Genomic DNA, 25,763 nt, shown 5'->3' with positions numbered 1-25,763 from the left:
AAGGGTCGGCCTATTTGTTCAGCCAGCAACATTAGCGGTTCAAATTAAGTTGTAATTAAGTTTTACACCCCCCTGTTATGAAAGACTTTTGGCAGTACTAGTTCTTACACTCGACGCAAAATACTTGTTTGAAGAAGCATCGGGGGAGTTTTATGAGTTACAGTACGCTGCGGAAGATTATGGCAGGCTAGTGTTGGAATCCAGTGACCCGCAAGCCTATTACGGTCAACTCGAAGTCACAAAATTAACACGAACGTGTGAAAAACTATTGGATAGTGAGTGTTAAGTTACAATGTGAAATGCGCTTCCCATCTAAACATTTTACTTGCTACTTTTCCTATTTTCTCTAGATTGCATAGGATGCTATTGTTTTTGATTGTACGTTTCGATTGTTTTTTTTCTCTCTGAAAGGGTCCAAGATGGTGCAGGGTGTGTATCTTCAAAGGCATTCCTCAGACCAGATGCACTGTCAGCGCTCATCTGGATCATGTTCTCAATGGATATAACCACAGCAGATAAAGGCAAATCAGACTGACGGTAAGTCATGTATGAGAATGTTCATGCCATGAGTTTTTATGTGGGGAATCGGACTTGACGAGCGTGGGGTTTTACAGTAAAAGCCAATTACTTCTACACAACTACTATGTCTAAGAAAAGTAGATAACCAAGCAGATTATGATCAACTACGCTTGCCATCATTGTGTATAAGGCCAGGGTTTTTTGCACAAATTGTTATCCAGAACTTTGCGCCCCCTTGTGTAAAAATGCAGGATGGACGTCGTCGACATTTTGTTAATAGTGTGAAGTCCTGCAGTGGCATCTGGTGGCGTCTTTTTAGATTGCAGATGTATAACTGAACTACCATTTGCTTAATGTAACAATGCAAAATACATTTATGTGGACCATACTTATTTTTGTTCAAATTCGTTCAAGTGATTTACTGTAATGTATAATTAAAACGTTAGCTGTGGTTCAAACTAATTCCTAACTTTCCTAACATATTTGTAGCATCCAAATTCTTCACAGAGACAATTCTGTGGGAACATTTCACAACTTGCAGGGACACTTTTTATGGTCAAATTCACAGAAATGCTAGAATACAAGCCTACAAGTTCAGGAAATCGATACAAATGCTTTATAGTTAGATGCACACTGTTTTTCCCACAAATCTTTGTTTACAAAATACTAAAGGAGATCAAATAAAGAAATCTTTACACCTCTAGAAAAAGATCAGGCATAAGTGCCTTTTAAAGGAACAGGCAACTGTTTTTCAATTCTGAGATATGTTCTTATGCGTACCTGTCTGGTCTGTGTGTGTGCCCGTGGAAGAGCTTGGTACTTTCTAACTTCACCCCATTTGGAGCTATAGGAATATACAGGGAGAGGCCAAATGCTAACAACATCTTTGGTCTTTTTGCGTGACTGAGGGCACACAGTTTTTCCATGCTGTGATATGTTCTTATCTGAGCTTGGATGAGTTGATACGTACCTGTCTGGTCTTTGTGCGTGCCCGTGGAAAGCTTGGTTGCTTTAAACTTCACCCCCGTTTGGAGCTATAGGAATATGCTGGGAGAGGCCAAATGCTAACAACATCTTTCGTAGTTGTGCGTAACTGAGCACATGCACAAACACCAGACACCAGACATATCTCAGTATGGAAAAACGGTGGCTTATTCCTTTTAAACAAAGAATACAAATAACTGCATCAGTCTGGAAGTTGTTTTTTTCTTTCTTTATTTGTAAAATACATTTAATCCCTTTATATTTGGGCAAACGAAGGTCCACAAGAGAAGGAAGATGAGATTTGAATGGCAGTGGATCCACAATGTCGGTCACCAAACACTGAAAACGTGCAAGAGCTTGTTCACACACTGTCACTGATGGTGTTTGCTGTGGCAGACGCTACACTGTGCAGACACTGCCACAAACCCCCCCCTCCCTTCAATGCAGACTCCTTTAACAACGTACCAGACAGATATCACAATACAAAGAGAAAAGGCATATAATATGGTTTTCTACAGCCTTCATGATCTTCATTAGTACAATACTTCAGAGCTGTAAATATTACAAGACACTTTTAACTGTTTCTCAGTTCAAAAACACATCAACAAGACATAGCTTTTAGTTGGTTGACACAGGAGTGTGATAAGGCAAGTTACACATGGCATGTTAAATCTGAGCATGGCAAGTGCAGGAAATTAATGTATGGCAGTTCAGCTGGAAAATACAACCTACATTAGCCAATAATCCTTGTTAGTATTGATGTGACTACACTGCCTCCTACTGGTAAAAATATGGCCATTGCAATTTGAAAAAAAAACACGCTTTACCACAGTCACTTGGATTTTCACGAATGATGCAAATTAAATCTACCTCGTCAATGCAGGTATAAATGTTTTTTTTGTTTTTTTCTCTTAGCATGTGGAATATAAAAGTCTGGTGTTTTAATTAGTAAAGCTAAAGCTAGCAATTTTGCAACAGTTTTAAGAGTTTGATGAAAACCTTTTGTTCCTGGCAGTACAGACATTACACATATTAGTGACACTATGCTATGAACACACTGTAGTATGTGGTCTATTGATCTGTTAGGTCCGTATATAAAACACTAGCTTTTGAGTGCATACTGGAAGAAAGATGCAGCTGTGTGCAAACTGACTTGGAACAAAACTTTGAGCTCAGCAGAACAATAAAATTACACTTTTTACTTAAGTTTAACTATTACTTAGTTGTCAGAACTCAATGCACACAAGTAGATTGACTATATTCTTTTCCATTTGGACATAATTATGTATCAAAGAGACCTGACTGTTGAAAATAAAGGTATGAATGTGACAGGTATGTAACAGAACATCCACTGAGCTTCAGGGTGCATCTTTTTTTCCACTCCAAGATTTAAACATGAGATGAACAACCATCAACCAAAAAAACAAATGAACACAAAACCCGCATCAAGTTACAACTGACATTCCTCCTTTCATAGGCTACTGTATCCATCATATGGCAAAGTGAACAATGGTCTTTGGGACGGGGGGCGCCTACAAGAGTTCTACGCTAGTGCTGTTCTTAAATCCACAGTCTGCTTTAGTAGAGGGCAAGGCATTCAAGCAGAGAGTTGAGGATAAGAATCTACTGTAATACAATATCCATGCTCAGGCAGTCATAAAGCACTGTTAATATATATATTTATATACAGTTTATACAGTGAAAAAAACATCCATAAAACTAAGAATATAAGAGCATGTTTATAGGCAAGAAACTACATCACTAAACAATTACGGCAGCGATGAACTGGACTGCATTAGTGAACGTGATCAAATCTACACGTCTGGTTAGAACAGGTCAATTATGCATAACAGCATTTGTGACTAAAACATAAAATCAGTGTAAAAAAAAAAAATCAAAAAGAGGATGGTTTTGTCTGAAAGGCTGACTAAGTCCAGCAAGCAATATACGTAAAGTTTCCGTCTTATAAAAGACAGAAAGAAAACAAACACGGCGCAAGCTCTGCCTTCCTTCTCTGAAGAGTGGCACTGCAATCAAAGCTTTAGTAGATTGGACTGTTGCGGATCCCGCAGCACAGCACCATACTGAAGATCATCTCAAAGATCTGGGGAAAAAGCACACAACAATTATTATTATCATATCTATTTACACCAACTAATCAAAGCAATACTGAATAATTAAATACAAAAATTCAATTCAGGACATGAAGTGAAGCCTTTTGAGATTAAAAAAAGAAAACGACAACTTACCATGATTACTGCAATTACAAGCGCAGCAATGCCAATCAGATAAATCCTGTCCGAGAACAACTCGTTGATCCTAGCATGGCAGTTCTGAAATGACACAAAGAGAGTCACACATTAGGCTCATCTTGTTCTTTTACGTGTGAATTGTTGTAACCTGAACTGATCCTGTTTACAATCTAACAAAGAATGTACATCAATGTTTGCAAAGTATCTGCAAAATGTTAAGATAATGGTAAGGACCAAGTTGTCAACTTCTTCTCAAAATCTTAGAGCAAGTTCATATGTCACTTTAGGTCATCATTAGCAAGCAGCTTCATCTTTAAATTAAGAACAAATAGTCGCCGTAACCCTTATGCTTATGTTCATTTTCACTTGACATATACTCCTTCATTTATCAAAATTTCTGAGACATTATTCTTGTAATATACAGTGTAGTCTGAAGAAATGAGTTGACTTACGACTGTGGTAAAAGAACCTGGGCAGACGTCATTCATGCCAGTGGCCTGGGAGATGAATGTCAGCAACTGATCAGCCCCACCTTTCCCGCAGCACTGGAGCTGGAACACGAAAAGAAACATTCACTTTACTTTACCTTGCAATAGAAGTAAGTTACAATATCTACATTTACCAATTCAAACTCTCAAAAGATTGTTTACTGGTAAAAACTAAATCAAAACGACTTCACAACTTGAACATTTTCTCATTGCATCTAAATTGTAAGCTGAACCTCTGTTGCACTCACTCGGCTGAGTCACGGGGAGCATCTGTCAGGGCTGATAGGAATTACTCGTGCTCCACTTCCCAACTAATGGCCACTGAAAGCAAATCACCACGCCGCACTGGGTTTCACCCTCGATGCCCCCTGCACTGTGTGCCCACTGCCTACTTTCACTGTAGAACACTTGAACCATGAAGGAGGAGATCCTCGTTCCCATAAATAGCCTTGTTGTATGTAAGTGTGTGGGATAAAAAACGTCTAGTCTCTACTGTCCAAGAAAGCAGCAGTTAGCACTGCCTTATGGTAAAAGTGAGGAATTGCAGCTCGTTTTTATTTGGGTCACACCTGCTGCACTGGTCAAGCTCCCCAGCTGCCACGACATTGTGTAACTTTACAAACCATTAGACTGTTTTAAACGAAATACGAGCAAGTATTTGAACAGAGAATGTGGTCATACCGATTCATGGAAGACCTTGAGCACACTGGCGACAGCTGCCTTCTTATCGTCAGAGCCTGTGATGTCTGGTGTGATCGCTTTGTTGTAAATGGAGTCATAGAAGTTTATCATCTCAGATGACACCTAAAATGGGAGCATGAAATGGGTCAGTAAGCAAATAACACATGTAGGCCACGTTCTACTCTAGAGCATGCATTTTTGTTATTGGACAAATCAAGCACAGATCTGATTGTGCTACTGACCAGCGTTAGTTTTTACAACAAATTTTAATTTCATTTTAATCAATATTTAGCCAAATAATTCTCTTCAATTTTAGTCGACTAAAATAGCATGCAAATTTAGTCAACGTAGCATTTTTAATCTTTATTATAATCATAATCATCATTAAATGTTTTGATGATTTTAGCCTCTTTTCATTTTTATTCAGTCATATTTTTGTCAACCAAAATATCTGTACACTTAAGCCACAGTTTTAATCTCATTAACAACTTTCAATTTAATTTTAGTCTAATTTTAGTCAGCAGAAATATTACTACGACTTCATATTTTAGCCGACAATATTAACACTGCTTCTGATGATGTACTTTAGAAATAATTGTGAGATAATTATCCAATGCGTGTGTTTAAGATTTTACCGTATCTTTGTGCATGTAACCCCAGATTCCAGCGGCAACCTCACAGGCGAACAGAATGACCAGGCAGGCGAAGAACTGTAAGAAACAACACACCAGTGTTATTAGAGATGCTCGACTATATAACAAGATAATAACATTAAAAAAAAGTGTAAAACTCACAGTTCCCAACAGACACTGGGACTCCTGGATCGCGCCGTAGCATCCAAGGAAGCCAACCACCATCATGACTGCACCAACAGCGATCAGGATGTGGACACCTGCAGGGAAATGGGCAGCAAACATAAGCAATTTACAAAAAAGATCAATGTTTTCTTGGAGAGAAGAAAAGATTATTCAACATTTCAGTTGCAATAGCAGGAAATGTCCAGGAGGGGGAGATGGTGAGTTAGTGAGTCATGATCCAATTATGTTCATTTCACAGCAAGTAATTTTGAGTTCTCTTGTAACTTAGCTACATTTTTTCACCCCAAGAAATAAAACAGGTTGTTTTTTCCTGGCTGGGGAAAACATCTGTGTTTTAGCTGGATAACAGATACTTTGTTAATAACCACAGGGAGAAATTCAGCTGTCCTTCAGTAGAAAACGCGGATGGAAACAAATGAGGTTGGTTGATTGAGTCGCAGAGATAAAAAGGTAGTTAGGTGTATGTAGTAACTTACAAGAATGGTGTCTATTAAATGAAGTAGAACATTGGCTTTATAGATGTATAGCATTTTGTTTTATGTTAAGTACAATGCTTGTATAACATCAAAAGATTCTTAAAAATTTGTGATAATATGAGCTTATTGGATGATTTCAAGTCAGTTCAGACTGTGAAGTTTACCACAATGAATTTACTGGAATGATGCCTTTTTCTTATGAACACTGCCTTACAAATTCACTATGAGCCCTACTATATTCTTCAACATGACCTTAATCTTGTCATCATAAAACGTCTTTGCAGCAGACAGTAGGGAACCAGTGACGTCATGCTGTAGCTCTCGCCAGGGCATTCTCCCCGAGTTTCCCTGGTCTGTATCACACAGGCAGAGGACCTCTTTTGTGTCCAGGCCCTGCTTCATCCCTCCTGCTTGTCAGTCCAGACATAATTAGATTCTGAACCACTAACTGGGATCGTACCCATCTGTCCCCTCCCCCCTGCACTCCAGCCACAGGACCACTTCTCTCTCACACCGCCACCACACTGAGGGCTAATTTCTAAATCGATAGCTTGGCAACTGACCAAGTGCTCGCTCCATCTCTTACATTGTGGTCCGACGGTCCCCTCGTTTGACCAACAGCCATCTAAATCTCTGGCTCTCTCCCCCTCAGCAACACCACCCATTTGTCCTTCCTGTGTAATGGTTGACTCATTCCAAATCATGCCCTCAATAATTCCATTTATTTCAATGTCTTTTCCTCTCCGCCTAGATACAATCTGCCTCTTCCTTTTACAGACGCTGTCGGCTTAGCAACGGCCAGCTATAGCCAAGAATAACAAGCAATGCATGTTTTTAGTATCTATACAGCAGTAAATCATCTCTTGAAACATATTGTTTGGCTTAACTTTGATAGTATTCAATAATTTTGCATGCCAACCCCGTCTTGAAACCACTCCTATATACATAATCTATAACAAACCAGTGTGCTGACCAATCACAACAGTTTCCCAGGTCATTTTCTAATCTCCTTTATAAGCCGGCAACAATGATCACACCATTTAATGAACTCCCCTTCCAATAATTACGGGAAATACTCAAGGGATTTACCTACCATACACACATACAACAATTTCACATGTCATCCGAGTATTGTTTACGACACAATGAAAGCGCAACCGTCACCTGCTTCCTGTTTCTGATTCATTTATTTTTAATTTGCCGCGAATGCCAGTAAATGTATCATTAGTGTTTTGGAAGCTACACAAAAGTGAAAATAGCAAAGGCAAATGAAAAATTCCGCTCTAAAAAGCCAAGCTTTATTTATTTATTTATTGGTTTATTTTGTCGGGACAGTGCATGTTAATGAACATAAACGGGTCTCATGCATGTAAGCGCGGTTGAACCCAGCAGACCAAGCTGTTGATTCGACACAAAATACTTGGTTGTGGAGGAATGATACTGCTATCGAAAGGTCGACTGATATATGATTTGTTCCAATTTCTATATGCACCGCCTATATTTATGGCTGAATTTTAGAACGGTCTCGTCTATAATCCTGTCCATGATGCTTCTGAACTGTAAAATGTGTCAGTGTTGAACAGAGACAACAGGGAGCGCTTTGATCAAGGTATACGGCTGATTTACTCAGGAGATTTATGATTAGGAATTTTAGAGGGAGCTTGTTTAAATGTCAAAAATGGGCAGATTCCAAAACAAACGCTATGGCTAAATGTATGGTTCTGAAATTATAAGCAAACGTCTGCATCATAACATATGCAATGCCATCCAAGGTGTGCGAACTTGTGACATGTTTCCCAGCTCCCTGAGGCCGAGGAAGGTGTGGGAGGGCTCATTTTGAGGCTGAGCTCTTTCCAAAACAAGTCTCTATCACTGTCGGTTCAGGAGATATTGGTCTTTAATCAACATATATCGGACGACCTCTACTGCTATCACTACGACAGTTGTAGCTGCTCTCATTTGAATTTTTTGTGCAATACTTTTTTTTGCTGAAGTCAATTGTATTTCATCTTTATTGCAGCTTGTCTGCCATTTAAGATATGGTTAGGTGCACTGAGAACATATAATAGAATTCAAAAGATAATTTCTGTCCTCATTAAATCGCCATTGGAGTCTTGTTATTGTGGCATGCTTACTACGGATGCTACTGAAAAGATCTCATCTAATGTGCTTGTAGATTCTTTGTACATATGCCAAGTAGGCATAAAAATATTGCCTGTAGTAATCAACGTGATTGTGTCGGCATCTTTCCAAGTAATAAATGACAATGGGATGTTTAGAGTAATAACTTCCTTAAGAGCTTCCTCCACTTCTTTTGCTCACCTAATACTCCTACTACTACTACTACTTCACGATCAACTCCCATGCATATTGACTAGACAAGAACTAAACACAAGACTAAACGCAAGACTGACGTAAGCAACAAAAGCTGATTGCATAAAAAATATCAAGTTGCCACAAGTTTAGCATTTATTACTTAAAAGGGCGTGGGGGTGACTTTCCACATACAAAATGAAATGGTACGCAGTACTGTCTGTGAGTCAAGAGGCTGAAGTCATATTATCCTTCAGGCAGAAAAAGAAAGATCCAGTAACATTAGTATACAGAATATACTACATACAGTAGGTTTCATAATGCTCCATTTACTGCCATGTTGGTGCTTCATATCAAAATACGTAACGGATCGTGACTAAAAAATTATATCCAATACCAATATTAAAGGTTGCATTAAACATGAAGGGGAAACAAATAGAAACTTCTATATATCAACCAAATCATGGCAAATCAAAACATTTCTAAAAATCTTAAATCTGTTTCAAAAGACCGATAATGCAGGGCTAAATATGGAAAATCATGTCTAAAATGTATTCAGATGATTGAATTGAGAATCTATTGTACAGCCCCCACATTGGGCTGAACCCCAGTCTGGGACGGTGTGGGAGGGGGAGAAGACAAGGGAGGGAAACATATGGGCTTACATTTGTATTGTAACTGGTAATATATATGTATTGATAATAATAGATACGTAATGCATACATCAATAGAATACAAATGTTGAAGTTGTTTGTTGCCAAATATACGCCATACTGGCCATTATGAATCACTAATAACAATCTTAGTAACTAATGACTGAATGTTTTGCTGTGGACGTGAGTGGAGTGGCCTCAGTAATGACTTCCTGAAGGCTTCCTCTGCTCATCTCGAGGCAGGAGATGTGTTTGGTAGTGGCTGAATTACCTGCTCTCCGGCTGAACACAGCCCATTACATGGTCGTGTGGGGCTTATGGTTACACATTATGTGGGAAAAGTACTTTAGCGCTCAAACGATGGCGCTTAGGCCTGAGTGCAGCTGTTCTTCTCATTAGCCCTGCTCTCTTCTGAAACATGAGGAATCACACCCAGAGAGAGGTCCTGGATGTACAGCGGTTCATGCATAAAGAATAATACACCCCCAGGCCAGACTGCAGTTTTCTACTTTCGCAAATTAAAAAGACAAGCGTTCATCATGTGACTCCTCAAAATGCAATCACTACAGCGCAAGTCCATGCCCTATTGATCAGCCACGCCCAGAATCCAATGTGAAATGCTGTTACAATATGGAATGTATTTGTGCTGCTTGCTCGGGTTTAATTAGATTCTCCTTACTGTGGCCGCAGATGATGCCAAGACAATGCTTTAGTCTGTGCCTCATTTCGTTTTAGAATGATGAATAAGTATCCACTTCCTCAGATAGTAATGCAACAAGTTCAGACGTTTGTTAAAAGAGGAACTTAAAGGCCATGGAATTGTATCAAATAACAGGGCAGCTGCTACATGTTAAGGGATTTTTCATTTTAAAAAGACAGCACAAAAGGGAAACTGACTACTACCTATCATGATTACAACTACTACACTGAAGCTTAAAACACCAACAACCTTTTGCTTCCAAGGCGCAGCACATAGGACACAAGCTACACTTTTTTCCCCCCATTGCAATGATTCCTATTTGGGCCAAAAAGTTAAGTAGTACTGTTAAAAACTTAAAACAAAGACCACTTGGAACAATGGATTCGGACGGAAACCAAGCCCTGCACGGCAGAAGAAAACATTGCAGGGTAATTGTATGTATGCGGGAGAGGGAGGGAGAAGGGAAGAGAGAGAGAAAAAAAAAAGTAGCCTCCATATTGAAAAGTTCCTGGCAGCAGGGGATGGAGAGAAACGGAGGAGGAGGGGCGCAGACAAAGAAACAGCGAACAACAAGAAGAGAAAAAAGGAGAAGTAGTGAGACGGCGACTCCAACGCTAACCATAACCAGATGGGGAAGTGCAGGAGAGCGACAGTGGAAAGAAACCAACCCGGGGAGGAAAAAACTTTCGCAGATGAAGGAGGAGAGAGGAGGGAGGAGGAGGAGGAGAAGGACAAGGGTGGGCCAGTGAGGAATTTTTTCCGACACCGAACTGGGCTTTTTCTTCTCTCCCCGGGTATGAGAGGGAGGCTTTATGTAATGTTTAGGACGCAATCACCCTGGAGAAAAAAAGTCCCTTCAGTAGTTCCCCTCTTGAATGGAGAGAAGCTTCTTTTTTGGACCAAAACCGCAGCTCTGCCCCCGCTAGAAGACAACACAAAACAAGGCGCCACAGAACCAGAGTATTTTAGCACCACGCTAGCACACAAGTTTCAACGTCTTTTCCTCATCCTCTCGTTTGATCCGAGCTCCTCACAGGGCGATGAGTCAGATTATTGATGCGGACACAAAGAGGGATGAATGCTTTGACGTGGGCAGCTTTTGAAAGAGAACAGTGTCATGTGTTTTTCAAGTCCCATGATAAGCTACTGAGGCCGGTCACAAGTCGCTGGTGTCCCCCCTCGCTGAGGTGTGGTCACGTCACTCACTCGATGAGGGGCATTTTTCACACCACTTCACATATTCGCACATGGAGGCTACTGTGGGCCCAGGGGGAATGTATGCAGGGGCGTGTTGTTGACATCTAGGCTTGTTTCAAATTTTTAAGTTCAGTATTGATACAGGAAGATATTGTGATAAATGATATTGAAGCCCACTTTATGCCACTGAAACTCAAAACATGTAAATCTCTTGGGTAAAAGTAAAAAAAAAAAGATATTGGGGGAAAAATGCAAATACACGTACTGATCGTAAATATTGAGCGGTGAATAATAAGTTGTTATAGTCATTAATTACTGTAACAGGCCAAGTGACATTTGCAAAGAGATTTATAATTTTCTGTTCAAAACAAGCACTATAAAAGCCTTTATCTTCCGCCGTTCTCATGAGGACACACATTTATAGTCGTCTGCTGATAAATTTAGATAATGAGTTTCTCGGAAATCAGAAGTTACGGTAAACAGAGTCTGCATAGCAACACTTGTGCGCAGAAATAAAACAAGGATGAAACCAAGCCTAGATGTAGAAAAAAAATGGAATTGCAATTGGAAGTGAAAAGATATACTACAACAGCACTAATGATTTATAAATAACTCTGAAGACCATTTGAGGCAAAGTTGTCTTTTTTTCCTAAACAGCGCGTCCCTCCGTGCAATCCCATACTTGCTCGCTCAAGTATGACGCATGTGTGTAGCGCTTTCAGCAATTTCGTAAACAAATCTTGAGAATCCCAGGAGTTTGTAGGAGGAAGCCTTCAGAGTTCGAGGACGGAACATCACGCAAAAGCACACGGCACCACTCATAAAGGATTAGCGGCTCAGACCAGACACTAATTTAGCAAATGTAATTAAGATGAGTCTGCTTTATATTTCAGCATTGGCACCTGGGTGTAACCTGAATGATTTGGCACATTTTTTGGGGGTTAAAATTCAGACCGTTTTTTGGGGGGTTTGGCGAACATCTTTGCAGTCTGAAAATTTATAGGCTCTTATAATGTCACCTCTTTATCTCTTTGCCTCATCAGTTATGGACAATACCTTTTTACCTTAATCAATACGGTGTCAACAACTAAAGGATGTCCATTTGTGGAGGCCATTAATATTGATGTGGCCTTATCATTACACATATCTTTGCACTGTTAGCGTCTGAAACTATAAAGCCGCGTTCATTTACTCCAAAAGGAAATGGTTTGTCAATACTAGCTCCCACATGCATTATTTATTTACATCTTCACATTAACTTGATCTCGTTGGTTTAGCACGCAGCTAGTCGACGTGCATTTTACGGTTGAATGTGACCTCGAGGCCTTTCAGTGTGTTTCCTCAAAATGTTCACCCATATATATTCGCAAGTCAACCTCTCCACTATTAAATTTAGACTTAAGTTAAAACAAACTCGAAACTGTGTGGTCTGGTGCTGGCTATGGTTATTTCCAGGTGTGTGTTTCGCTTCCCTGCAGTTTTCCTTTTACAAGACACAAGTTAATGCTTTCTTTCCACCAGCTAAGCACAAAGTAAGGTAGAGCCATTCGTTCTGATTTCTTTTTCGAGACATTTTACGGAAACTATGACCAACGGATATTAGCGTCCGACTTAAAGGGGACATGTTAGGCGAAATTGACTTTTAAGCTGGTTAGGGTGGTTTCAATGTGTAGTTAGGGTACTTGGAGTTGAGTGGTTTTCTGATCGATCCACGTTTGCCTGATGAATCCTGCTCTGCCCTGCCTTTGTATGTTCATCTAGTTGTATCCCCCCCACCCTGTCTATCCAGGAAAAGCACCAAATGTGTTCATGATGTTGTAGAGCGCATCATCCGTTTACACTTTTCATTTCTGGATTATTACAGTGTCTCCGCAAGGAAAAGGTTTCTTTGGATGTCAAGGAGAAGCACCATGGGATAGAAGCTCCAATAAGTACTTCTCACAATACAAATATAAGCTAAACCTGATTATGACACTAATGTTACATCACTAGAAAACCCTCCTCGTGTTTGCGCTTTGTCAGAAACTGGGCAGTGCTTTATTCACCATCATATGCTTTCTTCATGTTTTACATTCATGGCGACTGGTTGTGCCATGAAGGTTTTTTGTTTTGTTTTGTGAGACATTTTCGCATTGATGCTGTGTTTTGAATGATGTTTGCTTAAGGGCAGGGCTGAACCCATTCTGTGGGCTTTGGACCGGAAATGGATGACTTGCTTCTATTTCCAAGTTGTTTTAGGTCAGTATTGCCTCTTGCAATGTTCGAAGTGTTCATTAATGTTGTATGTGTGTAGTAGATGATCATAAAATGCCATAATATGTCTCCTTTAATGTACATACACAATATCTGCTTTAGAACCTCTTTAAACTAGTAATGGAATGCAAATAATATGCTTATCTCATTTACATTAATAGAAGTTTTAACATTTTTACACAAAGATTAGTGATAGAACGCGAATGAGTCATAGAACGCAGATTATTTGAGTCAAGTATCTTACACATGACACTGGGTCTTCAGCCCGTTTCGAGATTCCCAAAGCGCTACACATTGCACTATTTATTCACACCACTCACTCGCGGGGAGTAATCTTACAGGCAAGACACCTTTGGGCCAACTGACGGAAGCGTGTGTGCCAAACTGCACCAACTGCCACAAATTAATCTGACACAACAGTCACGAAGGCGATTTGGGTGAAATATCTCCTCCAAGAACGACTGGTGCACTGGTCAGACACTCTGACCACTGAGCCACACAGGTATAGGCTAACATTTTTTGACTTGCTCCAAAATAATAATGTAAACAAAACCCAGAGTAAAATTGAAGATAAATCTTGGCTAAAATTATGTTATATTATTATACGGCTCTTCATAACGTAAGTAAAACACTCCATTGATTTGAATGGGATTTTCAAACGTTCTACCAGTCATTATTTTCTAATTGAGGACCTCTGAAAAAAATAATGACCGCTGCCAAGAGCAACGGAGTTTGTGCTTGTAATACAGGTCTTTCATATCACTCCGCACGTACGTAGTAGCGGACATTATCTCTGTCCCCGTCACTGCGAGAGAAGTTGGGGGAATTGCTCGTGAAGTTAGCATGAGTCCGACTTTCAATTTACCCAGAGATTCACCACCATTCCTCCAACTGCACCTTCAACTGAGTAGCTAGGCTAGCAATAAGTAGCTAGCCTTGCTGCAACTAGCCTAGCCAAACGTTGCCAAGCAACACGCAAAAGTAAGGCATTAAATAAACCTTTCGGCCTTCATAAAAGTGTATGAAGTTTATGTTGTGTGTGTTCAGTTGGCAAATAGCCGAATAATAAGCAGGATAATGCCCCTTCAGGACGAAACAAGTCCGGTTCGCCCTGTCGGTACTTATTTTCCCGATAATGACCAGCGTTCTATACATTATCCCTTACTTAAAATATGTTAATATGTAATAAGGCACCTGTCTTTACTTTAATTTTACAATCAACATTCTGATCGGCTTTATAAATTGAAACTATAGACATTTTAATGTGCGCTCGTTTGTAGACCCTGGAAGGAACACTGTCCAGTAGGGAGGGAAGAAAGCACTTTATTTTACCCCATTTGAAAACCAGAACTTTCCACCATCAGGAGGCCCTGGTGTAAGATAGGGAGGTAATAAACTCTTTTTAAATTAAACTGTAATAAAATAGAAAGTGTTAACTCTTAAAATCGGGCCCCACATAGAAATGTGTTTTTGTAAAAAGTTTTCACCCCAGCAATGTTTGCAAGTTAGGTGGAAATTTATCTAAACAGATTATTAAACGAAAATAAAATAAGATTCCATCGCCATTCAGTTCTTCAAAGTAATGCCACACATTCACTAACTTTGTAGTTGGTTCAAACATGTACTGCGTTGTACATGTTTCATATTACTTTTGGCCGAAGGGGAGTAACTTTGGTGCCTTAGACTGACTGTAATCTTGTAAATTTGTGGTCATTTGATGCTTTAGGTTTACATGAACTCTGCCACAGGTATGTGTGTGTGGGTGTGTCTGGTTTTTGATGCATGTGGTTTTTGATGTATATGCTTTTCATTGTCTGCACAGTGTTTTTTGTTTGTACCTACCCTAGTTGTCCAAGACAATTTCCCCCCGAAAGGAGACAATCAATATTCTATCTATCCAATTTAGTCAGGCAGAAGCAACTTAAATTTAATTCCTTTTAATGTAATTTTTATGCCAAAATACTACATTTTAATGGCACACACAGAGGAAAGAAAATCTGTGCATATTTAATTTCTTAAGATTTGCAATTACTTCATCAAAGAGAGGAAAGAACAACTTTCTGGCAAACCAATGTGGCCAATTTCAGCCAAAACTGCAACTTAATGTTTTACACCATAATTTGGGTATTTTCAATGAACTTATAGTATAATTTTTTCGAGCTATCTCATAATCTTTCAATACATTTAGATTTAAAGCCAATTTGATTATTTTTAATGACAAGCAAATTTTTATTCCATAGGAGAGACACATGTGAAAATAAGTAAATAAACCCAACCAAGATGCAAGATTTTTTAGAGCTTGATGAAGATATATTTTCTTGCATTATAGTGCCTTTTCTTTCATAAGCATTAGATTTGTACGTACTGATGTAGAAAGTGTTGGGGGCCTGAGTTCCTTCATACTCGATTCCGAGCAGACTGCTGGTCTTCTGGTCGTGTCGCAGCCACAGAGCCACACCCAGGATCACACCTCCTGCAAGCTGGAACATAAACATAATGATTATTTCCACTTAGGGTTGTTCAAGACCGCAACATGAAAAACTATTTACTTTACGCTGCAGTGAAATGAAGCTAAACTGATGTTTCGCAGTGTACATTAAGCCGGCCCGCAAAAGGTGATTTGAGGAGACTGTTACAGGGCTGGTTACATAAGACCGTTTAGTGTGGGTAAACAAAGTACACAACATTTATCTAATGCTTAACGTACTCTAACAACAACATCACTACTTTCTCACAGTTGTATTTAGGCTAAAACTTTATTATATATATAACTTTGGTAAAAAAAAAATATGAGGGAGGATACACAAAAAGCATTAGAGGGTACCAGTGTTGATTTTGTCGACTAAAATTAGACTCAAACTAAATCAAAAGTTGTTAATGACACTAAAACTATGACTAAAAAGGTCCAGATATTTCCGTCAACTAAAATATGACTACTAAAAATAAAAAGAGACTAAAATCATCAAAACCTTCAATGAAAGAATGTAAAGTTGACTAAAAAACCTAGACTAAAATTGAAAGATAAATCTTGGCTAAAATTATGTTATATTAAAATATGTTATATAATAAGGTACCTGTCTTTAGTTTAATTTCATTACAAAGATTCTGATCGGCATAATGAATTGAAATAACAGACAAGTACAAGATCTCACTTATGAAAAGAGTAGAAATTGTCCAAAAGTAGTAAACTCTTTTTATTTTATTTTTTAATGTGCGCTCGTTTGTAGACCCTGGAAGGAACACTGTCCAGTAGGGAGGGAAGAAAGCACTTTATTTTACCCCATTTGAAAACCAGAACTTTCCACCATCAGGAGGCCCTGGTGTAAGATAGGGAGGTAATAAACTCTTTTTAAATTAAACTGTAATATAATAGAAAGTGTTAACTCTTAAAATCGGGCCCCACACAGAAAATGTGTTTTTGTAAAAGGTTCCAACCCCAACACGCATCGCACGTTCGGTGGAAATGTATCTACACAGATTATTTAACGAAAATAAAATAAGTTCTTCAAAGTAAGGCCTAACCCCACACATCCACAACTTTTTTTTCCACTTCCGTCAGCCCGTTTCCTTGGGGAAAGACCGAGATGTAGCTGCTGTGAAACATATTGTTCTTAAAAAGGTGGTTTACATTAGGCTTATCCTTTTTGTTAAGACAAAGACGTTCTAAATTTAACTCGTCGAAGCCTATACTTCAGCAAAAGCACAGGAAGAGCCTTAACCACGCAGCGCAACGTAAAGAGACGTTTTCCTCAATAGCTTTCTCGGGTTACATAATATTTGAGAGAAGAAGAAGAAATCAACTGATCCGAATCTAAATGTCAACTTAGGACTTGTTAGCGCTGGTCGGGGCTATTAAATTTGTGCTAAAATGGGATTAGACACCCTCCCTGTCCTTTTCTCAGCCGGGGCCATACTGGAGCGGAGGCCAGACGCTGCCTAGCAACCAGATCAACACCGTCACTGCTATGAGCGCAGAAATTCAACACACACACATACACACACAAGCGCTACTGCAAAATGACTTACTAACTTTAAGTGAACTCCCAACTCTTTACCACATGGATGAGATGAATCACGACTCGCACTGTGAAAACCATAAACAACCATTTCGAAGATTTGACGTCAAGGTAAAGCTCGTGAGCGATGACAATAGAGGGTCTAGCGCAAACATCACAACAAAGCACATGGTAATAAAAAAATAGACGGAGCTGTCTTTGAGCCATCATTATGGTATGTGGGAAATCTGAGTCACTCGGGGGAAGCCGCACATCGCTCCTTCTCGACTGGAATCACAGCAACATGGAAGAAATCAGGCTGCGGTGAGTTCCAACAGCGAGGGCCGCTACAGCGCAAGGAAACGCTCCATTACAGAGGAATTATTCCAAACTTTGACTGGTGATTTGGCCATTTGGATTGCAGTATTTGGAAAAAAGGTGTCAAAAGTTAAACAACAGACTCCTGACACACTTTACTATAATAAACATAAAAAGATCAACTTGAATCCCCCGAGATATAATGTGAAACTTTCGAAGCTTAACCTGTTGCTTGCCATCTCCCCTGATCAAGAGACTAGGGTTAGGGTTAGAGTCAGATTTACGGGCAAATGTGATGTAACCTGTGTTTCTATCACACATATTGTTAAACTAGAAGGTCTTGGCTTTCAAATGAGGCATCACACTGGCACATTGGCTGTAAGTTCTCCTGTCAATACGCTTTGAGATTTGGATATGCAATTGCTAACTAACCCTAACCCTCAGATGGCAGGTAACAGGTTAACAAATAGTTGCATATTTGTTCCTGCTTGTCTCTTATCAGATGTTGCAAAACTGCATTTTCCATTTAGATAGCTGGAGTTGAACAGCTTCTGAGCTTCGCAACTAAATCCTGTTGAAAAACAAACTATATTGAAATGGGCTGAATGGGCCTTAAAAGCCTCATCTTCTTTGCAATCATCAATCGTGAAAAAAAACATGGATAATCCGATAATCCAAAATTTGTTTAAAAAGACACTGGCCAGATCATTTTAAAATAATGAATACTTTTCCCTCATTGCAAAGAACTAAAACAACGAAGTGGCTCACAGACCTATTTCCTGTGTGTCTTTAGCCAAAAATGTCATTTGATCGTGTATTTTCTGACATATTTCATTGGCAACCTTACAATAAAAAGCTTGAAAAAGGTGCTTTTATTATAAATTGAAATAACCCCCACATAAGACGTTTTAATGCATCTCAAATGACTACACTGACAACTAATCTATAAAGCAGGGCATCACACTTAATGATGAATAATGATGCATTTTCAGCGGGTCAGTTAGGCCTGGAACAAATGGGAGCAGCCACCAAATCAGCCAGAGTAAAGCTTCTTACAGGGCAGACAGCCGAGCATGTGCTTCTCATTAAAACGGTGCATTTGTTGTCGTAAATTTCCCACTTAAGAGCACGGTGTAAAACATGGCGTTATCATGTCACAGCATTCACTAGAATCTACCGAAGGAAGATCGTATCTTGCCAAATTTCCTTCGGCGCAACGTTACTTTTCTATGTTGCAAAGCGGAAGTATGAATCACTCTGCCACCATCCTTCCTTGGTCGACAGTATCTTTAGTTAGATCTCCCCTCTCCTGCTTTAACTCCCCCACTGTCTATTTCTGCCCGTTGCCCGGCGCGCAGGGGGTGTTGTAGAATGCGGGGCATGTTGAAGTGGGTGGTATTTCGGGGAGGGGGAGGGTGGGGTGTGGCCTGCTGTTCCCATGAGACGGCTCCGAACGCTGCTGCCTCTTCTTCTTCTCCCCCCCTTCTGCCTAGTAACCTTTTAACCCTCTCAGAGTCCACTTTGATTTATGGAAACAGGAGGTCTCCCTTTTAAAAAAAAAAAGAAGCGGGACTGGGGCTAACCACTCCACCACACACAGCACAGGCCGCCTCTTCACCCGTGCGCCGGACTTGTTCAGCTCTGACAGATACACTGGCAAGAGCACTTTAGAGGAGCCAATAAAACTTAAAGGCCTTAAAGTGGACTATGTGTTAAAGCGCGAGGAGGAGGAGCCTGCGCGGGAGATGTAATGTATCAGCAATCGCATTACAATCACTTTTCACAAGTCTTACCAATCATTTGGTAAGACTCATCACAGTCAGTTTTTCCATTTTAACAAACGTGTAACAAGCAATGGTGTTTACACGGATATACATTAAATTGGGGAGATGAGAGACTGAGAGACAAGTAGGGTTGGGTACCGTTACTTAACAATACTTCGTTTACGATACAATACTTTATTCGATGCCTATACTAAAATATTTGTCGTTTAGAACCAGATAACATATTTATTACGTAAAAGACTATTTCTTTTAAACATGTCATTTATTTGAGCTGAAACAACCAAGTAACTTTGTTTAAAGGGAAAAGAGGAAAGTTGGTCATTTTATACTCACTACTGCCACCTCAGGTCTCATGTGTAACTGCAGCTTCTATATTAAGCTCCTGCATGACGGCACTTCGGACCCGAATTAACACCTTTTTGAGTGACAGGATTTTAGGATTTTAGAGGCAGTTGTGGCGAATAGCTCTGGGCTCATTCTACACATTAGGACATGGCTGCAACATGTAGGGGGAGGAAAATACTTAGTTTTAACATTTTTAAACACATTTTTTCCGGCACCTACTTTCAATACCATTATTCATTTGACGGTACCCAGCCCTATGCACAACCAGGCATTCTTTGGGATTATTTCTTTGGCATTAACAGCAAACTCCTTGGAATTCTCGGGCACAATGTCTCAATGGTTTTAAGGCAGAACACAAAAACAATAGATCCAAAAACGATCCTCAAACATCTAGGCCAGTTTTTTCCCAACCAAGGGTACCTTCAGGGGGTGTTTGGAAGTATTTCAGATTAAAAAGAAAGATGAAACTGACTACTATTAGAATATTATTTTGAAAGAAGAGTAAAGTGTAAAGTGTAAAGTGTTGTTTAAATAGCCTTATTTAAACAACACTTTACAGTCATTTTTCAACATTGTCTTGGTACTATCTAAGACTAATTTTATTGATGCCTGCCTTCTAGATAATCTGCAACACCCTTGCTACGTTGGCACAGTTGGTTGAGCGGGTCGTCTCGTGATTGGAAGGACGTGGGTTTGAATCCCAGCTCCCACTAATGCACACTGTCGTTGAGTCCTTGGGCAATACACTTCACCCTCCAGTGTCTGCGTACATTGGTGTATGAATGAGAGCGTGAATGGGTGACTGGTTCCTTACTGTAAAGCGCTTTTCTACCTTTTATCAGTCCGAAAGCGCTTTACAATAAGGAACAGGAATATATAAGTTGAGTCCATTTACCATGAACAACCTCAGATCTAACAAAAACAATTTCCTCCAGTTTTATTTAACACACAAAAAGTTTCCATTGTCCCAACCAAACTCCAAAACTAGTTGCTGTTTCTACCAAAGAAATGCTGTAAACCTGACGATATTAAAGCCCCATGAAGATTACTGAGATTGACCAAAGTGCTGATTGTGAGTTCGATTCCACTTCGATTAACTGCCCAGCTCTAATTGAGATTGACCCAAGTAGGGATTTCGCTTAAGTTTCAGCCCTAGTCCATGAGCCGCAAACAAAAAAAACATACAAATGGGTCACAAAAAGTTCACACGACTGAGCATATAAACATGAGAACACAATTTTAGATGTAGATACAGGCATTCAATTAAGCAAAGGATAAAGAACAAAAGCAGGAGTGGAGTTTTTATGGAAATATGGGGGAAAACAGCAGCTAACAGTAGCGATAGATAAGATATTCATGATTACCAATGTATAGAGCGCTGTTGAACATAAAGCTCGTACAGGCCGCTTTACTTGTGCTTTCCTGTGCCACGCCCACTTTATCCTGCTCCCATCACATCTGGAAGACTTTATTTCAATGACTCAGAAAGATGGCTGCATTTAACTCAGAAGTAAATCACATGGAAGCGTACCGTTTGCAAATAAACAGCTACAGTAGATTCAGTCATGTTTAAACTCTCGAGGTATAGCCTTTGTCAACGCTCCGTTAAATGAGACCTTACGTTTAAATGTTTTCATACGACTATGCTGTTTAGAACTCAAAGAAAAAAACTTCTGAATAAGGTCTCCCCCCACTTGTACGGGAATGTGTGCAGGTTACTTCTCACAAACCGCCCCTAAATCTAGCTAGAGCCCAGCACCAACTGTCACGACTGACAGCAGTGCGTGGTGAAGGCAAAGTGTTATTTATAATCTCAGCTTCGTACTTTCACTTTTACTTAAAGGCGATATTCAGGAGACTCTTCAATGAGAACAGGGTTATTTTTAAAGTTCTGTCCAGTGACCATTTCTTCATCTAATGTCTATTAATCTAATCCAGGGATCTCCAACCAAGGAGCTCGCCAGGCCTTTCTTAGTAGCTCGCCAAAGACTTTCTACATCTCTACATGCTTGATAACTCAAATTTTAGATGCTGAACACAATCTGCAAACAGTTTGGTCAATATTGTAAAGTATAAGGACTAAACTCAAGTCATTTTCTACTCATTCTCCAGGGTGAAGTCCACCCAAGTCGCCTTTTACACAAGTGTTTTTGAAGCATAAGTAGCTCTCTAACGTTCTTGTTGTGTAAAAGTAGTTTGGCGGGTAAAAAAGGTTGGAGACCCCTGATCTAATCTACTGTAATTTTGCTACTTTCCGATAGCCACCTCATGGTTGTCGTGTCTTGGCTGGTTGACGGTACATCTCCTCGGCCCAGTGGCACAACTATACGCGTCGCTGTGATTAATAAGTAATATGAACCTTGGCTCTTCACACCTAGTGCCTCCAGGTCTAGATCAAGATCAAATCCTGACTAAACCAGGTCTAAAAAGACTCCAAAATAGACAAAAAATGTAAAGAAATTATAATGTACTTCATGTAACCAGAAAAACATCCAACTTAACTTCACAGTAAGAAACTTAACGAACAACCTTCTACCCTACATAACCTAAAAGACATGTTACCTGCACAGCCCTCATCTGCCACAACCCCCGCTGATTGCTTATTTCCAGTAAAGCCTTCATTATACAAAGCTGTCTGCAACATGTCCGCCTGTCGCCCTTAATGCACCCTAACTAACATAATGTGTCCATTCCAGACACTGTCCAAGTTACGGGAAGAGTGAGGATGTGGCCAGACGTGGGCCGCAAACTCTGTCTTCATTTAGTAAGTAGCTTCCACGTTCAGGAGGCAAAAGGAATTACCATCTTTAAACTTGGCAAATGATACACACAAGCTACTTAGTATTCGTTTGGCGCAGTAGGTGGGGTGACGTCACAGACTGGCCACAGCCCTTACTGTAGAAATGGGTTAAAAAACAGGATTTCCTCATGTACTGAAGTGGGAGTGAGATTAGAAACATCTCCTGTATCGTACAAAGCAAAAAGGCTGGGTAAAAGATGGAAACTGTTCTCTCTGAAGGATTTAAATGGTCAATTAAAAAGTGCCACAGTAATTCGGATTTTAAAAAAAAAGGAGGGTACGAACTAAACACCCTCAAAACGTTTCCATGATCCGTCAACCAGCCCTGGGCCTTGAGTCACCAAATGGAAACCACCACGGCCTCCCCCCCCAAACTCCACCTCCCTCGCGCGCACAAACATGCACGCTCACAAAAGTTGGGTGGAGGATGGAATCCAAACAAAGCCGTTCCCCAAAGCCTCGGCAAGACGGACTTCGCTTTGGGCTTTGGAAAACGGGTCTTACACAGTTGTTTTCCCTTACAATGGAAAATAAAATGCATCTACATTGTTTTTGACGCCATGGAAAGTGGACACATGTGGCAACGACCGTTTTGTGGTTATTACGCATAAATAACTGTCAATCACGACTTTAAATCAATCATCTTATGCTAAACAATTTCACCTGACGCGATAAATACATTTTAGCGCCACAAAACAATCAGTGCTCATCAACAGCCTATGGGAGCAATTTAACGGAGTGCACTGCGTTGTCCCGCTGCTTTACGCAGTACGCTGACGCATATTTTGAAGAAGAAATGCGAAAACAAAAGTGTGCTGCGAGTATATCACTAGACATTGCGCTGATTTTTCCAACGTTGCATTGCTGCACGCGACGGATAAACATACCCAAACCCGCGCAAGACAAGAAAGGAGGCGGGCGACGCGCACGCACTCGTGGCGTGGTACAAAACAAGGTTGCTGTGTGGTTTATTTCTCACCCAGAAGATGAAGTTGAAGAAGAAGAGCAGGTACTTGATACATTTGGTGCAACCTTCGACTCCCATGATGGCGCGTGCGGTGAAGGAGGAGAGATATTCGGAGAAATGCGGAGTTAACGGGACGGCGGCGGCGGCAGGAGCAGGCCAGGCAGCGTGTTTCAATCTCCACTGAAATCCTCACTGGAGCTCGGAGACAGAGGCAACACCCAACTCCGCCCCCTCCTCCCTCTGAGCTGAGGAAAGCGGCCCCCGACGCCCCTGACACACGACGCTTCCCACGGAACATGTCACAATAAAGCGTGCGTAAGACCAGACCATGCCCAAGCGTATGAGCGGGTGGAAAAGTGTCATCGTTTTCCTTCCCGCTTCTTCCCGTAACTTGGACAGTCGTTTTTCTTTTAACAGTTTTACAGTAAAAGATGCAGCCAAGTACTATTTTAAGCGGTAATTTGGTTGAATTTATTGGAACGATTTCGCAAATGATGACTGAATGAATGACTGAACGCAAACAAACAAAACAAAAACAAACAAAAAACAGGCAATTTGGACTAATCCGTTACATATCTGGTTGAGTTCAATAGTTTAATTATTATTTGAATGTTTTAAATTGTATTGATTTCAGAAAGGCTCCAGAGTTTATGTGCCCCACATTAGGCAGTGTCAGTCCATACACTGTTCAATCAATCAATCAATCAATCAATCAATCAATCAATCAATCAATCAATCAATCAATCAATCAATCAATCAATCAATCAATCAATCAATCAATCATTCAATCAATCAATCAATCAATCAATCAATCAATCAATGTATTTTATACTTTTACCATTACTTTCTTTCAAGTCAAATGCTGATCCCTGTACTGAAGAGCATCAAAGTAAGGTCTTTCGAAAGAACCAGTGTATCCAAGCAGCACTAAGATAAGCCATGAGATGGACAAGGTGCTTCTCAAAGTAAAAACAAGAGTCACAAACATCAGTCAAACAACATGAAATCAAGAGGGGAATAAAAACAGCCGTCGAGTCACTGGCCACGCGTTGAAAGCTTTTCTGAAAAGATGTGTTTTCAACTGTGATTTAAAAACATTTAACTCAGTGATGCATCATACTGTAGGTGTTTTGCAAGTGCGCTCTGCAGTTTGGGTCCTTGGACGGCAAACCTTTTATAATTGGACGTGGGTGCGACCAGGGAAGTCTTGTTGTTGTTTGGTTTTCTACAACACCATATGTAAATCCAATCCCGTTGTTGTTGTTCTATGTCAATTGTGTTTGTCTTACCATATTTTACCTCACCTTTATTTTAATATTATTATTCATGCCCCTAAAGCCTTATAGCTTAAAGTTTTATAGCTTATTTTATCTAAACTCTCTGTTATATGTTTTTATGTTTAATGTTGTACGTCTCACCCAAAAAAATTCCTAGTTTGTGAACCTGTTTAGGAACAATGGCAATAAAAACTATTCTGATTCTGATTCTGACTTGTCTGAACTCTTATATTTAAGGGAAGGGTCATGTCATTGTCTAAAATCATTGTAAAACTTTGGTGGCACTTGCCTTTGTTAGCCGACATTATGGTTTTATATTCAATCATAAAATAATGGTCTTTCCTCTGTGAGAAACAGGAAACATCCATCATGGTAAAAAGCTATTTGGCCTTTGGTGCTAAGTTTTAATGAGCTTACCACAAGTGCCAGTGTGTGGAGACTGCATTTTTGGTTAACTCGTTCAACATGTGGCCACCAGCTCTCCACCACCTGGGGCTATTGTTCTGTGAGGAAGGAAAGATGAAAGCCCCAAGTTAACCAAATACAGCCATTATAATATTACAGCAATTACACTTTCTTATTTTACATTTTGCTGGCCTCTGGTACTGGATTGCACAATTCATACACTCAATACTTGCATCATTTGTAAGCCTGCCCATTCTGTCTCAATCATGATGCGTCCTAAAATGTACTTCTGTTATCTTTTAACTTATCCTTATGATGTGAGGGTTACCACAACCTTCAGCGCAGACTACACAGATAGCCCCTGGGACGGGCGAGTACAAAAATGTGACCTTCTTATGATAATGAATCACACTAGGCCAGTTCACAACCACCGGGAAGCTTCGTTCTTCTTTTACCCTTCAAGTTTATGTAACAGAACTGACAATATTGAGGTTGTTAAATTAATTATGCCAAAATTAAGGCATTCAAAGAAATAAAA

General features: G+C 40.0%; 1 protein-coding gene across 1 annotated transcript; it reads right to left on the bottom strand.

Moving 5' to 3' along the window:
* Positions 1-1,717: 1,717 nt before the first annotated feature.
* Positions 1,718-23,787, bottom strand: cd81a (CD81 molecule a). The gene is made up of 8 exons (XM_079554576.1): positions 23,556-23,787; positions 15,700-15,814; positions 5,719-5,816; positions 5,560-5,634; positions 4,925-5,047; positions 4,208-4,306; positions 3,753-3,836; positions 1,718-3,607 (listed from the first exon to the last, which is right to left on the bottom strand). The coding sequence occupies exons 1-8, from the start codon at positions 23,619-23,621 to the stop codon at positions 3,545-3,547; spliced, it is 723 nt and encodes a 240-aa protein (XP_079410702.1). The 5' UTR covers positions 23,622-23,787; the 3' UTR covers positions 1,718-3,544.
* Between the last annotated feature and the right edge of the window lie 1,976 nt (positions 23,788-25,763).

The sequence above is a fragment of the Gobius niger genome (genome assembly GCF_951799975.1).
Source record: "Gobius niger genome assembly, chromosome: 4".
NCBI classification, from domain to species: domain Eukaryota; kingdom Metazoa; phylum Chordata; class Actinopteri; order Gobiiformes; family Gobiidae; genus Gobius; species Gobius niger.
Note: the sequence above shows the minus strand (reverse complement) of the source record. Positions and strands in the feature narration are given on the sequence as shown.